The sequence below is a fragment of the Aphis gossypii genome, chromosome 1 (assembly GCF_020184175.1).
Source record: "Aphis gossypii isolate Hap1 chromosome 1, ASM2018417v2, whole genome shotgun sequence".
Lineage (NCBI taxonomy): Eukaryota > Metazoa > Arthropoda > Insecta > Hemiptera > Aphididae > Aphis > Aphis gossypii.
This window is the reverse complement of record NC_065530.1, coordinates 10,044,622-10,061,733: the sequence shown is the minus strand read 5'-3', so window position 1 is coordinate 10,061,733 and position 17,112 is coordinate 10,044,622. Positions and strand designations below refer to the sequence as shown.

General features: G+C 27.1%; 2 protein-coding genes across 3 annotated transcripts; both read left to right on the top strand.

The window, feature by feature from the left end:
• Positions 1–1,291: 1,291 nt before the first annotated feature.
• On the top strand, positions 1,292–4,720 carry LOC126549416 (uncharacterized). Of its 2 annotated transcripts, none has more exons than XM_050198541.1 (3): positions 1,292–1,500; positions 3,347–3,546; positions 4,205–4,720. In XM_050198541.1, exons 2-3 carry the CDS (start codon positions 3,379–3,381, stop codon positions 4,574–4,576), a joined length of 540 nt encoding a protein of 179 aa, XP_050054498.1. In that variant the 5' UTR covers positions 1,292–1,500; positions 3,347–3,378; the 3' UTR covers positions 4,577–4,720. The 2 variants fall into 2 exon arrangements, with proteins under 2 accessions (XP_050054498.1, XP_050054497.1); XM_050198540.1 differs by lacking the exon at positions 1,292–1,500 and adding an exon at positions 2,877–3,205.
• A 6,349-nt stretch (positions 4,721–11,069) lies between these two features.
• On the top strand, positions 11,070–14,180 carry LOC126549418 (uncharacterized). Its single transcript, XM_050198545.1, has 3 exons — positions 11,070–11,084; positions 12,891–13,090; positions 13,749–14,180. Exons 2-3 carry the CDS (start codon positions 12,923–12,925, stop codon positions 14,118–14,120), a joined length of 540 nt encoding a protein of 179 aa, XP_050054502.1. The 5' UTR covers positions 11,070–11,084; positions 12,891–12,922; the 3' UTR covers positions 14,121–14,180.
• Positions 14,181–17,112: the final 2,932 nt, after the last annotated feature.

Sequence of the window (17,112 nt, the reverse complement as noted above, 5' to 3'; positions counted from 1 at the left end):
CGTACCACTATTGTAGGTTTAGACCTAAACGTTCAGTGTTTTTCCCAAGATCAATTTTACCTCTGAACGATTGTACGTAGCTCTGTCACGTGTCAAAATGCAAACAAAATCTATTTGTGCTAGCCCCAGGAGACGCTTAAGGTGGCTTATCCAGAAATATTCCTATATCATTTAATGAACATATACGATACAACGAACCAATAATAATAAATTTAATATTGTCACCGTGTTTGATTTTAAATATTACCTGGACTGAGTGACTCCATGTTTCATGGGATGTTGAATGGGTTGAAATCAGATTGTTAGAAAATTAATTATTATATTTTAACCATGGTTCAGTTACAGTACCTATAATCATCGATAAAACCATTGATTAAACGCATAGTATAGATTTCCCGAGGTTTATAGATAATATAGATTATAATTTATAATATATATGTTACGGGCAAAGTACAAAATTTGGGCATTTTACACAATGCCCGGGCATTTTATACATTGTCCGGACATTTTATACAATGCCCTGCGTATATTGGGCAATATAGAAAACGGATGAAATGATTTAACGAATAATGATAAATCGTAAAACATGGCTAAAATAAAGTCAAATTATCATTTAAAAATTATTATCTGTCACTAAGTAGTTTGTTAGTAAGTTCTTATCGTATTTTTACAATGGGGATGTCTGCTTGTCCACATATTATACGTGTGTACTTGACATAATATATAACCTATAACTTATTTACTAATTTATAAGTTAAATTATATGTAGTTGTAGTGCTTATCATGGAGTGCCACAATCGGCCTTTTAACTATTCTCAAAAATCAACTATTTAGTAACCGCGAATCGTTTGTACGTTATAGTGCAGGTTAATTGATTCAGTGCGTAATAATGGTTTCGAATATGGAAAAGTTTAATGAAGATTTAAACAATTTGTTAAAAAAAAAAGGTTAGCCAGCTAGGTTACACGAATAAAAAAAAAGTCTTCTCGTGTTCACGAAATGAGCCGATTTATTTTGATTATTAACAATACTGATTAAATGTCTAATGCAAAAAAAAATAAATAAATAAATAGAATTGTTTGACATAATGCACGATTACAATATAGGAGTAATGCCATAGATATATTGTATTATAAAACCAATTTAACTATTTACATATAAATATATTCTGGCCACAAAAACAATAGAAATGTTGTCGTCAATGAAATGATTTTTCGGTGTTAAAATATATCTATTCATTCCTGTTAGACATAAAATTTCGTCAGTACTATTTTGAACGTTCAACCGTAGACATCTGCAGTATAAAATAAATTTAACTCGTCTATAATATAAAGAATTCATAATTTATATTTGCATTTCACATTTGACGTGTAACTCATAAAATATAATTTTGATTAGTAATATTTAATTCGAGTATCTACTTTTTATTGATTATTAAAAGTTTGTGGCATTTATCAATCCTATTCTTATAGTAAGCAATATTGGACAGTTGTTTAAATTGTAAGTACCTATATATGTATTTATTTCAAGAGTGTGTTTTTAAATTCGTTTAAACTTTACGTAATTTGACATTCCGTAAAAATACGGTTTATATAATATCTCCGTAATGTAACGCTCCGTTCTATTATTTTCCGTGACTTTACATGTGTCCTGGAAAATTGAAAACAAAAACAAAATTAAAATAAATTTATTTTACAAAAAAAAAACCACTCAAAGAAGTCTTCTTTTTTTAAATATTTATGTTATGCTTAGTTCAATTAATTCAATAACCTTAAGTTAAATACGTATAAAGCTTAACTTGTAACTAATTAATTATTATCGTGTATGTTTCAAATAAAATGTATATATTACTAGCTGACCCGATAGTGCTAATATTACGTCGAATTCACAATTTAATTTTGTGTGTGTGGGTATGTTAAAGATTCATTGAAAGCACATAAGCACAATTTTTTTTTATTAGTATTTGAAGTTCAAATTTTGACAAAAATTCGTCAAAATTATGAATATTTGCAAATTATTTTGTAGGTAAAATTCATAAAAAAGTTTGTATAGGTAGCTAAGAATTGAAAAATTAATACAATATTTTTCATAAGTTTAGCTTACAATAATTATAAAAGAACTTAAATTATGGTGTATTCAGGCCATTAAAACACAAACCACCTTTTTCACTAACCACTGGAAATTATATCCTATATAGGCTGAAAAATCATCTTCGTTCAGAATCGTTTTTCGTATACAATGATACCTATCATTGCATTCAAATTTAACTTACCCTAGTCCAAGGTCCACCCCACCCTCTATTGGACAGCTGAACGATACCCACTTGCCCGCTTTTTTTTTATTGATTATTAAAAGTTTGTGGTATTTATCAATTTTATTCTAATAGTAAGCAACATAGGACAATTGTTTAAATTTTAAGTAAATACATAATTATTTCAAAATGTATTTTTTAATTCGTTTAAACTTTACGTAATTTGACATTCCGTACAAATACGGTTTATATAAAATCTCCATAATGTAACGGCCCGTTCTATTATTTTCCGTGACTTTACATGTGTCTTGGAAAATTGAAAACAAAAACAAAATTAAAATAAATTTAGTTTACAAAAAAAAAAAAAAACCACTCAAAAAAGTATTCTTATTTTAATAAAAATATATGTTATGCTTAATTTAATTAATTCAATCGCCTAAAGTTAAATACGTATAAAGCTTAACTTGTAACTAATTATTTATCATCGTGTATCTATGTTTTAAATTAAATTTATATATTATAAACAATGCATAGATGCACACAATATGTTACTATGTTATTTTTTTGTTACGCTATATTTTAATATGCTGGCTTAAATGTAAGTTGTCGATTTCCACAAAATAAAACATTTTGTTTACTTGTAACTAAGAGACTAAATTATATAAAGATTTCACAATTTATATTTGCATTTATATCCTGTTAGACAAAAAATTTCGTCAGTACTATTTTGAACGTTCAACCGTAGACATCTGCAGTATAAAACAAATTTAACTCGTCTTTATATAAAAAATAAAGAATTCATAACTTATACTTGCATTTCACATTTGACGTGTTACTCATAATTAATTTTGATATTTAAATTTAAATCGAATATTTAATTCGAGTATCTACTCTTCTTTTGGCATTTATCACTTCTCATCTAACAGTAAGCGATATTAAACAATTGTTTAAATTGTAAGTATACGTTTAATTATTTCAAGAGTGTGTTTTTCAATAATCAAACTCGCCTACGTAACTTTACACAGAGATAATATTACTAAAATGTACTATTAACCTACTTTTATCAGTTAAATCAAAAATTGTATTTGTTTGAAGGTGCTATTTCAATTGTGATTAATCTATTCAAGATGCATTTTTTTCAAAAAGTTAAGACATGGTCTTCAGCTTTAAATTCGTTTATTCAACGATTACTAGGAATCCTGTGTTTATTCATTTTGGACAACAAACACATGACGATGATATATATCTCGACCAACGTCTGGCTGCTATACGTGGCACGTCTGATCGCTGGATCTGTGAGTATATCTAACGGGCAACTGTCCTTACCTTAAACGGCAGGAAGACGAAATTTACACTTATTGATTTTTTATTCCAACTGATATAACATATTATTCATAAATACGTCATTCAAAGACTTATCTTCGATATTTAATCGTAGAATAGTCTACAGTAGTGGAAAATGTATTTGTATTTTTGATAATAGTTCAATTAGTTCCATTACTATAAATTATAGAGTGTAATGTTGAATATAACTCATGACAATACTATAGATTTAAAATATATACTTGTACACACTCAATGGTAATTACTGTATTTTTTTCGCCATTTGATGCATTTTACTTGAATGCGCTATCTCACTATCTGTATAAAAATTAATAACTGTTTGTGTAGGTAATGTGATGTAATAATATGTAAAATAGTATTTTTATAATAAATACGCGCAAGCATCAATATTGTATACCCGAAGCGCCGTATTATATATTTTATTTTTTATTATGTATTTTCGTTTGTCATTTTATAATAAATATTATAATATGATCACAAATAACAGTAGCTATCAAATTACTATTTTATATTTTATAAAATCACATATATTGTTAAAGGCAAAATTAATAGTATAAATATAAAGTTTGGATATCTAACTTAAGGTATATTAACTAATTTACGTCACAGGTCATATATTTTTTCAAGTCGTCTTTACTGGCACTAAGGGCCGGTCGACGAGAACGTGAGCCTCGCGAAGTCGCGGTCGACGCCACGGCTAGGACAATTGAAGCTCGTCTCGACGCTCTCGAGGAAGCCATACGCCAACTGTCAAGTCAGTTAGCGTATTTCAAGCAAAAACAAGAGCCAAAAAACCCCACAGAAACAATTCAATCACAACAAACACCTAAAATCAACCCGTCCTCATCATCATATTGCTACTACCACCTTCAGTTCGGTAAAGAATCTAGAAAGTGTGGTAGTAACCTTTGTATGTTTACTCCTAAGCGGATAAGTCAAAATTATAGGCTTCAAAAGAAAATTCACCTACCCGTGCTCTGATTGGAGAGATTATTTGTATATTCAGACAATAGTTAAAAATTAAAATCAAAAATACTTTTCCATGCTTTCCTTCTTTAATATTAAATTGATATCTATATTGTAAATTGTTATATAAATAAAACAACATTTATCAAGAAAATATAATTTTTATTTTTGTTAACTGTGAAAGGTCAAATTTTAAGTTCAAAATTTAAAATAATACCTATACTGTTTCTAAGGTGAAGGAAAAAGAATTTAGCTTTCAATTGTGCTTGATTCATTCAAGATGAATTTTTTGAATTCCTTGCAAAAAGTAAAGACATGGTCGGTAGATTCATATTCGTTTGTTCAACGGTTATTAGGAATCGTGTCTTCATTCATTCTGGACTCACTCGTGCAACGCGAAGTCGATGTCGCCGATGCGCCTCGGACGATTGACGAGCGCCTAGGTGCACTGGAGGACGCCGTCCGGTCACTCTCGGCCGAGTTCGCGCAATTCAAGTTTAACCACGTGCTTACAAACCAGGCGCCAACAGTTCAAGGGTCAACAAATCGAGCGCCAACAGTTCAATCAGCAACAAATCGCGCGACGCCAATTCAAGCGCCAACCAATCGCGCGCCAACAAATTGCGCGCCAACAAATCGCGCTCCGCCAATTCAAACCTCTGGACAAACCCATACAGTCCCAAAGTCGTGGTGTTACTACCACGTCCGGTTCGGAAAAAAAGCGCAGAAGTGCTCTAGCGAGCTGTGCACGTTTACCCCAAAGATATCGACTAAACATAAAACATTTAAGAAGACGTTATATACGTCTAACAAACCAGAAAAGTGCACCTACCCGTGCTCTGATTGGAGAGATTTTTAGTATATTCAGACCTTAGTCTTAGTCTTAGTTTAAAATTGAAATTAAAAATATTTTTCCATGTTTTCTTTCTTTAAAAAATGTTTCTTTTTTTTTCTTATCTTTATTGTAAATTGTTATATAAATAAAACAAAACTTATCAAGAAAATATAATTTTTATTTTTGTTAACTGTGAAAGGTCAAATTTTAAGTTCAAAATTTAAAATAATATACTGTTTCTAAGGTGAAGGAAAATAATATTTATGGAAATGAAATGAATGAGTAAATATTAAACATTTCCAAAATATTAAAACAAAAGTTATGAGTTTATGACGCATCTTAACAATGTGAATTTTTTAAATTAAAAGGGAATTTTTAAAATTGTATTTGTACAAAAACATATTAGTTCTCCAGTTGGTTTAAACTATTCTACTTAGTTAGTTCAAAATTTACTAGAAATGTAGGAACTGTTATTGATTAAAATTCATCAAAATACAATATTCATTATAACAATACTTAAAAAAATATTACCAAAACAAATAGTTACATTAATTTGTAAATTATACTGAATTCAAGCTATATGGCATTACTATTTTCTATTACTTTTTCTCTTGTTATAATGTACCTAATACCTATTTATTGAATGTTTATTTTAAGTAATCATAAATTATTATTCTTAAATACATTTGTTATGATTGAAAAAAAATGAAGCTCTTAAATAATATTTTTTATAATTAAATTTATAATTGTTGATACTTTGTTAACATTATAATCATATAATCTATATACATATAGGAGACCGCCCCGATTCACTCATCAACGCCCAGTACAAACCGCTGGGAATAGGGACTTCAAATTTTGTACAGAGGTTCCTTAAGCAACGTATAGGCGCACTAAGAAAGGATTTTTCAAAATTCGCATTTTAATGGGTTGCTAAAACGGGGATTTTGAGATTTACGATGGAAATTTTGTTTTTAATTTTTGTTTATAAATGGTTGCTATAACAACTTGATTTATGTGTTAACACATTTATCACTTTATTATTACAGCTAATTGAAATTTTGTACAGAGGTTCCTTAAGCAATGTAAGGGCGCACTAAGAAAGGATTTTTCAAAATTCGCATTTTATAGGGTTGCTCAAACTGGGATTTTGAGATTTACGATGAAAATTTTGTTTTTAATTTTGGCTTATAAATGGTTACTTAACAACCTGATTTATGTGTTGATACCTTTACATTTAGTCATTTTTGCCACAAGTGGAAAAACAACCAATGTAGTATATAAGGAGGTGCTAATAATAATAATAAAAAAAATATAATAATATTCACGGCCTATAAATGTATGTTTTCAATGAATCTTTAACACACCCACACACACAAAATTAAATTGAGAATTTGACGTGATATTGGCACTATCAATACAATTAAATTAAAAACTAATACACGACATACGAAAATGCAAAAAAAGAAAGTAATACACTGGCAACGCCGTGTCGGGTCAGCTAGTTATATATAATATACACTTATGACTTATCTATCTTGAAAATTGTTAATTATACTTATACACTTGTTTGTAAATATAATATATATAATACTCTTAATTTTTTTAGAGCATAAATTAGAATCTATTGAAAAACAAGTTGCTGGATTACGTTATTATCACAGAATCTACTATTAATACAGAAGAGGAATTACAAACATTGGAAGCAAAATGAATTAACCGTGATCAAAACCATGAATTTAGGTCTCAATATAAGTACCTAAGTGATATTTTTTTATATGAACATTTTTATACATTGTGTTGAAACTTAATAACCTAAAGCATTTTTATAGTTTCATGTAACGGTTCAAAAATATTCATTTTATAATTTTATTTTAATTTTTTATTTTCAGATTGTTGAAATTACAATATAGTCAATGGGTAAAGATATAAAACATTCAATTAAACGTATTAACACATGGCATACCAAATTGGATATTCTGGCTAAATACTCTAGTTTAACTACTTTTTGGATATTACACATATTTATTTATCTACTACAATAAATTCAAATATAAAAAATATTATTTTGTCAGCCTCATAGGTTTTTTTTTAATTATTTTTTACCTAGTATATTGAGAATAAGAGAGTTAATATGGATTATTCTGAATATACAATTCATGCTATGTTATGCATTTGTAAGACATAACAAAGCATACAAGTATAGCATTTTTTATAATGTTAATAATATTATTATTATTATCAAACAATTTCAAAAAAGTAATTTTATTTTATTTTATTTTTTGATACTTAACTAGAATTTGTTTGTTTTAAATATTTTATTTACCTAAGTATAATACTTTTCAAAACAGTATAAAATAATTTATCATTGTTCTTTAATTGCTTTATATGTAGTATTAATTGATCATATTTCAATTTGGTAAAAAATAAAGTATTTGAACCTTTTTTTTTAACAAATTGTTTAAATCTTCATTAAACTTTTCCATATTCGAAACAATAGTTACGCACTGAATCAATTAACCTGCACTATAACGTACAAACGATTCGCGGTTACTAAATAGTTGATTTTTGAGAATAGTTAAAAGGCCGATTGTGGCACTCCATGATAAGCACTACAACTACATATAATTTAACTTATAAATTAGTAAATATAGTTATAGGTAATATATTATGTCAAGTACACACGTATAATATGTGGACAAGCAGACATCCCCATTGTAAAAATACGATAAGAACTTACTAACAAACTACTTAGTGACAGATAATAATTTTTAAATGATAATTTGACTTTATTTTAGCCATGTTTTACGATTTATCATTATTCGTTAAATCATTTCATCCGTTTTCTATATTGCCCAATATACGCAGGGCGTTGTATAAAATGTCCGGACAATGTATAAAATGCCCGGGCATTGTGTAAAATTCCCAAATTTTATACTTTGCCCGTAACATATACACCTTGTAAAACGTAGATTGCTCACTGATCGCGATTATGCATTGTGCTAAATTTAAATTCATTTATTGACAATAGAAAGCGTTTGTGGTTAAAATTAAAATAATAATTCGACCGGCGGTAGCGGTTTCGTTAGTGTATCGCACATTAACACATCCAAAGAGACTTTTTAATGTTATGAATGGTTCAGCCCAGTGGCGGTTCTAGCGTATGGGCAGGATTGACAGCTACCATTCCATTATTTCTGGTGTTCTTTATTTTAAAAATTACAATAATTATTTTGTCATATCATTAAAATATTTTAAATTTTGAATTTAAGCTTCACTATTGAATTGGAAAATAAATAAATCACCTAGTATTTTTTTCATCGCTCGAAAGTATTAGTATCAATATTCTATATTCCGTAATTTGACGGTCCGGGATTTAACGTTTGTTTTCTATTTATTTTTACGGTGGTGCGAAGTATGATGGTCCGTGCGTATAGACTTTACGTAATTCGACATTCCGTAAAAATACGGTTAATCTATCTCCGTAATCTGACGGTCCGTGATATTTCGTTCCGTATATTTACAGTTAATAATTTTCTTCGTTCCGTTCTATTATATTTTCCGTGATTTTACATGCGTCCCAGAAAAAACAAAAGAAAAACAAAATCAAAATAAATTTGTTTTACAAAAAACCTAACAACTCAAAGAATTTTTCCTTTAATAAAGATTTATGTTATGCTTAGTTCATTTATTTCAATCACACAAACTTAAAAACTTATAAAGCTTAACTTGTAACGAATTATTTAACATCGTGAATCTATGTTTTAAATAAAATTTATATATTATAAACTATTCATAGATGCACACAATATGTTACTATACTATTTTTTTGTTACGCAATATTTTAATATGCTGGCTTTAATGTAAGTTGTCGAATTTCCCAAAATAAAACATTTTGTTTGTTTATAACTAATACACTAAATAATATAAAGATTTCATAATTTATACTTGCATTTCACATTTGGCGTGTAACTCATAAAATATAATTTTGATTAATAATATTTAATTCGAGTATCTACTTTTTATTGATTATTAAAAGTTTGTGGCATTTATCAATCCTATTCTTATAGTAAGCAATATTGGACAGTTGTTTAAATTGTAAGTACCTATATATGTATTTATTTCAAGAGTGTGTTTTTAAATTCGTTTAAACTTTACGTAATTTGACATTCCGTAAAAATACGGTTTATATAATATCTCCGTAATGTAACGCTCCGTTCTATTATTTTCCGTGACTTTACATGTGTCCTGGAAAATTGAAAACAAAAACAAAATTAAAATAAATTTATTTTACAAAAAAAAAACCACTCAAAGAAGTCTTCTTTTTTTAAATATTTATGTTATGCTTAGTTCAATTAATTCAATAACCTTAAGTTAAATACGTATAAAGCTTAACTTGTAAGTTGTAACTAATTAATTATTATCGTGTATGTTTCAAATAAAATGTATATATTACTAGCTGACCCGATAGTGCTAATATTACGTCGAATTCACAATTTTATTTTGTGTGTGTGGGTATGTTAAAGATTCATTGAAAACACATAAGCACAATTTTTTTTATTAGTATTTGAAGTTCAAATTTTGACAAAAATTCGTCAAAATTATGAATATTTGCAAATTATTTTGTAGGTAAAATTCATAAAAATGTTTTTATAGGTAGCTAAGAATTGAAAAATTAATACAATATTTTTCATAAGTTTAGCTTACAATAATTATAAAAGAACTTAAATTATGGTGTATTCAGGCCATTAAAACACAAACTACCTTTTTCACTAACCAATGGAAATTATATCCTATATAGGCAGAAAAATCATCTTCGTTCAGAATCGTTTTTTGTATACAATGATACCTATCATTGCATTCAAATTTAACTTACCCTAGTCCACGGTCCACCCCACCCTCTATTGTACAGCAGAACGATACCCACTTGCCCGCTTTTTTTTTATTGATTATTAAAAGTTTGTGGTATTTATCAATTTTATTTTAATAGTAAGCAACATAGGACAATTGTTTAAATTTTAAGTAAATACATAATTATTTCAAAATGTATTTTTTAATTCGTTTAAACTTTACGTAATTTGACATTCCGTACAAATACGGTTTATATAATATCTCCGTAATGTAACGGCCCGTTCTATTATTTTCCGTGACTTTACATGTGTCTTGGAAAATTGAAAACAAAAACAAAATTAAAATAAATTTATTTTACAAAAAAAAAAAAAACAACTCAAAGAAGTCTTCTTTTAATAAAGATTTATGTTATGCTTAATTCAATTAATTCAATCGCCTAAAGTTAAATACGTATAAAGCTTAACTTGTAACTAATTATTTATTATCGTGTATCTATGTTTTAAATTAAATTTATACATTATAAACAATTCATAGATGCACACAATATGTTACTTTGTTATTTTTTTGTTACGCAATATTTTAATACGCTGGCTTAAATGTAAGTTGTCGATTTTCCCAAAATAAAACATTCTGTTTGTTTATAACTAATACACTAAATAATATAAAGATTTCATAATTTATATTTGCATTTCACATTTGACGTGTTACTCATAAAATATAATTTTGATTAATAATATTAAATTCGAGTTTCTACTTTACATTGATTACCTATTAAAAGTTTGTAGAATTTATCAATTCTGTTATAATAGTAAGCAATATTGGACAATTGTTCAAATTGTAAGTATACATTCCGTAAAAATACAATTTATCTATCTCTGCAAAATAACGGTCCGTGATGTTTCGTTCCGTTTATTTACAGTTATTAATTCTACGGTCCGTTCTATTATTTTCCGTAATTTTACATGCGTCCCGCGGAAAATAGAAAACAATAACAAAATCAAAATAAATTTGTTTTACAAAAAACACAACAACTTAAAGAAGTCTTCTTTTAATAAAGATTTATGTTATGCTTAATTCAATTAATTCAATCGCCTAAAGTTAAATACGTAAAAAGATTAACTTGTAATTAATTAATTATTATCGTGTATAATGTTTTAAATTAAATTTATATATTACTAGCTGACCCGACACGGTGTTGCCCGTGTATTAAGTTCTTTTTTTGCATTTTCGTATGTCGTGTATTAGTTTTTAATTTAATTGTATTGATAGTGCTAATATTACTTCAAATTCTCAATTTAATTGTGTGTGTGTGGGAGTGTTAAAGATTCATTGAAAACATACATTTATAGGCCGAGAATATTATTATATTTTTTTTATTATTATTAGCACTTTCTTATATACTACATTGGTTGTTTTTCCACTTGGGGCAAAAATGACTAAATGTAAATGTATCAACACATAAAACAGATTTTTAAGTAACAATTTTATAAACAAAAATTATAAACGTAAAATTCCATCGTAAATCATAAAATCCCCAATTGAGCAACCCTTTAAAATGCGAATTTTGAAAAATCCTTTCTTAGTGCGCCATTACATTGCTTAAGGAAACTCTGTACAAAATTTAAGGTCACTACACCCAGCGGTTTGGTCTTTACTGATTATTAAAAGTTTTTGGCATTTATTAATTCTATTCTAATAGTATGCAACATAGGAAAATTGTTTAAATTGTAAGTAAATATTTAATTATTTCAAGAGTGTATTTTTAAATTCGTTTAAACTTTACGTAATTTTACATTCCGTACAAATACGGTTTATATAAAATCTCCATAATGTAACGGCCCGTTCTATTATTTTCCGTGATTTTACATGCGTCCCAGAAAAAAAGAAAAGAAAAGAAAAATAAATTTATTTTACAAAAAACTTAACAACTCAAAGAAGTCTTCTTTTAATAAAGATTTATGTTATGCTTAATTCAATTAATTCAATCGCCTAAAGTTAAATACGTATAAAGCTTAACTTGTAACTAATTATTTATTATCGTGTATCTATGTTTTAAATTAAATTTATATATTATAAACAATGCATAGATGCACACAATATGTTACTATGTTATTTTTTTGTTACGCTATATTTTAATATGCTGGCTTAAATGTAAGTTGTCGATTTCCACAAAATAAAACATTTTGTTTACTTGTAACTAAGAGACTAAATTATATAAAGATTTCACAATTTATATTTGCATTTATATCCTGTTAGACAAAAAATTTCGTCAGTACTATTTTGAACGTTCAACCGTAGACATCTGCAGTATAAAACAAATTTAACTCGTCTTTATATAAAAAATAAAGAATTCATAATTTATATTTGCATTTCACATTTGACTGTCTTTTTATTCATAAAATATAATTTTGATTAATCATATTTAATTCGAGTCTCTACTTTTCTTTTGGCATTCTAGCATCCTATTCTAATAGTAAGCAATATTGAACAATTGTTTAAATTGTAAGTATACATTTAATTATTTCAAGAGTGTGTTTTTCAATAATCAAACTCGCCTACGTAACTTTACACAGAGATAATATTACTAAAATGTACTATTAACCTACTTTTATTAGTTAAATCAAAAATTGTATTTGTTTGAAGGTGCTATTTCAATTGTGATTAATCTATTCAAGATGCATTTATTTCAAAAAGTAAAGACATGGTCTTCATCTTTAAATTCGTTTATTCAACGGCTACTAGGAGTCCTGTGTTTATTCATTTTGGACAACAAACACATGACGATGATATATATCTCGACCAACGTCTGGCTGCTATACGTGGCACGTCTGATCGCTGGATCTGTGAGTATATCTAACGGGCAACTGTCCTTACCTTAAACGGCAGGAAGACGAAATTTACACTTATTGATTTTTATTCCAACTGATATAACATATTATTCATAAATACGTCATTCAAAGACTTATCTTCGATATTTAATCGTAGAATAGTCTACAGTAGTGGAAAATGTATTTGTATTTTTGATAATAGTTCAATTAGTTCCATTACAATAAATTATAGAGTGTAATGTTGAATATAACTCATGACAATACTATAGATTTAAAATATATACACTTGTACACACTCAATGGTAATTACTGTATTTTTTTCGCCATTTGATGCATTTTACTTGAATGCGCTATCTCACTATCTGTATAAAAATTAATAACTGTTTGTGTAGGTAATGTGATGTAATAATATGTAAAATAGTATTTTTATAATAAATACGCGCAAGCATCAATATTGTATACCCGAAGCGCCGTATTATATATTTTATTTTTTATTATGTATTTTCGTTTGTCATTTTATAATAAATATTATAATATGATCACAAATAACAGTAGCTATCAATTACTATTTTATATTTTATAAAATCACATATATTGTTAAAGGCAAAATTAATAGTATAAATATAAAGTTTGGATATCTAACTTAAGGTATATTAACTAATTTACGTCACAGGTCATATATTTTTTCAAGTCGTCTTTACTGGCACTAAGGGCCGGTCGACGAGAACGTGAGCCTCGCGAAGTCGCGGTCGACGCCACGGCTAGGACAATTGAAGCTCGTCTCGACGCTCTCGAGGAAGCCATACGCCAACTGTCAAGTCAGTTAGCGTATTTCAAGCAAAAACAAGAGCCAAAAAACCCCACAGAAACAATTCAATCACAACAAACACCTAAAATCAACCCGTCCTCATCATCATATTGCTACTACCACCTTCAGTTCGGTAAAGAATCTAGAAAGTGTGGTAGTAACCTTTGTATGTTTACTCCTAAGCGGATAAGTCAAAATTATAGGCTTCAAAAGAAAATTCACCTACCCGTGCTCTGATTGGAGAGATTATTTGTATATTCAGACAATAGTTAAAAATTAAAATCAAAAATACTTTTCCATGCTTTCCTTCTTTAATATTAAATTGATATCTATATTGTAAATTGTTATATAAATAAAACAACATTTATCAAGAAAATATAATTTTTATTTTTGTTAACTGTGAAAGGTCAAATTTTAAGTTCAAAATTTAAAATAATACCTATACTGTTTCTAAGGTGAAGGAAAAAGAATTTAGCTTTAAAAAAAATTGTTTTTTCAATATTCATCTATTCATGATTTTCAAGGAAAAACGGGAGCACATTGATACATATCGGTTCAAAATCAAACATTTAAGAAGTTAAATGTCTGATTTACTTCTATAAACACAAAGTTTTTCTTCTTGAAGGTTTTGATTGTCTATAAAAAAAAATAATAAAATAATATTTATGAAAATGAAATTAATGAGTAAATATTAAACATTAAGATTAAGAATATAACCTCCAAAAATTTAAAAATTTAAATTATTTTCGAGACATAATATTTTACCATTTTATTAAATCAACTATGGCTTATGTATTTTTTACGACGTATACATTACATTTGGTTAAAATAAATTGTTATGCTTAAGTAATATTAAGTCTTTTTACCCCATACTAAAAACTTAGTATGTCAAATTTTTTCACATTTTTTTATGTCAACGTATCATTCGGTTCATCGGTAGCTCACTGTTTTATACGTCTATTACGTCTTCTTACATAGACCGTCGAGACCATCGGTGACTGTATATCAATGTTTTATGATAATCCATGTGTTTATCGTTTGTCATGATCGTGTTTATTCATTTCGTTTTTTTTTTCGTTTACGTTTTCGTAGGCGTAACTACCAAAGAAAAGCCTGAAGCGAAATTATCTAAAAGGTATGTACTAATATAATATTAATTTAATGAAATATTTATCATTTATACTATTTACAATAATGTAATATTATAATAGTTTAATATGGTATATTCTTATAAGTTATACGTACTATTGACAATACCTAGCTACTATAGCTTAACTATTTTAGTATAACATTTTGTGGTAATACAATTGTTGTATAACCCATTGTATTTTTCAATTTCCTTCAACTGCATATATCTAACAGTACCTAATTATTCATTGATTTTTAATATTAATTAATAAATGTACCTACTAAAAATAATAATAATATCTAACTAAAATTAAGCTAATTATTGTAGCATTCGGGTGCGATATTCTAAAATGTTCCATTTCCAAAATATTAAAACAAAAGTTATGAGTTTATGACGCATCTTAACAATGTGTAGAAATTAAAAGGGAATTTTTAAAATTGTATTTGTACAAAAACATATTAGTTCTCCAGTTGGTTTAAACTATTCTACTTAGTTAGTTCAAAATTTACTAGAAATGCAGGAACTGTTATTGATTAAAATTCATCAAAATACAATATTCATTATAACAATACTTAAAAAAATATTACCAAAACAAATAGTTACATTAATTTGTAAATTATACTGAATTCAAGCTATATGGCATTACTATTTTCTATTACTTTTTCTCTTGTTATAATGTACCTAATAACTATTTACACAATGTTTATTTTAAGTAATCATAAATTATTATTCTAAAATACATTTGTTATGATTGAAAAAAAATGAAGCTCTTAAAAAATATTTTTTATAATTTATAATTGTTGATATTTTGTTAACATTATAATCATATAATTATATATCATATACACCTATCTATCTTGAGAATTTTTAATTATACTCAGTTCTTGTTCTGATTAAAAATTTCAATACCTTAATAATTTAGTTGGTCAATTTAGCAGGCATTTAATGTACAAATAAATATAATATTTTAATTAAAAAATATTAGAAATTTCATTTTATAATAAAATAAATTAAGTATTTTATGAGTTTCACAAAGTATTTTTATATTTTATTTCAATTACTTTTAATACATATTTAATTTTATTCCATTTACTGTTTATGTTCATTAATTTTATGCTGCACCTACCATAATATATGTATATATTTAATATAAATATTCTAATACCTATTGTTTAATATTATTATAATACTAAGTTTGCCTAATATATAATTGAATTGGACATATTGTGTGACAAGCAAAAATTATTATTTTAACTTACGGCCTAATTTAATATCGAAAACTGTTTTATCCTTTCCTGAAAACTATGATTTTTGGAGTAACTGCTAAGAGGCTTATGACGTCAGTACTGCAGACTATACTAAAATTAAATATCGATGGCGCCAACACCAATGCTACTTTAATAACATTAAGTCTTTGAATGAAGTATTTATGGAAAATAAGTTCGATCATTTGGAATATAAAATCAATAAGTGTAAATTTCGTCTTCCTACCGTTTAAGGTATGGACCACGATGTAGATAATTTATATAATATATATAATTTATAATTTTATCTACATCGTGGTATGGACAATTGGCCGTTAGATATACTCATAGATCCGGTGATCAGACGTGCCACGAAGAGCGTCCAGAAGGCAGAGGCGAAATATATTATCGTCCAGCTATTCATGAACGGAATAATGAGACAGATTATGACGTGTTTGTTGTCTTGAAAAAATATAGACACGATTTCTAAGACCCGTTGAACAATCATATTTGATGATGCCGAAAATGTCCCTACTTTTGGAAAAGATTTCTCAAAATCCATCTTGTATAAATTAAGCCCAATTGAAATAGCACCTTCAAACAAATACAATTTTCGATGATTTAATTAATAAAAGTTTAACATTAAATAATACATATAAGTAATTATCTCTGGATAAATGATTAACGTAATATACCATTCACCTAGGCGAGTTTAATTGTTGTAAAACACACTTTTGAAATAATTAAATATTTACTTACAATTTAAATAATTGTCCAATGTTGCTTACTATTAAAATAGAATTGATAAATGCCACAAACTTTTGAATACACCAGAACTTAAGTTCTTTTATAATTA

Bases quoted from the DNA above. Each gene is read 5' to 3' on its own strand.
- LOC126549416 (XM_050198541.1), top strand. From the start codon at position 3,379: ATGCATTTTTTTCAAAAAGTTAAGACATGGTCTTCAGCTTTAAATTCG. The intron at 3,547-4,204 runs GTGAGTATATCT...TTTACGTCACAG, and splicing joins CACGTCTGATCGCTGGATCT to GTCATATATTTTTTCAAGTC.
- LOC126549418 (XM_050198545.1), top strand. From the start codon at position 12,923: ATGCATTTATTTCAAAAAGTAAAGACATGGTCTTCATCTTTAAATTCG. The intron at 13,091-13,748 runs GTGAGTATATCT...TTTACGTCACAG, and splicing joins CACGTCTGATCGCTGGATCT to GTCATATATTTTTTCAAGTC.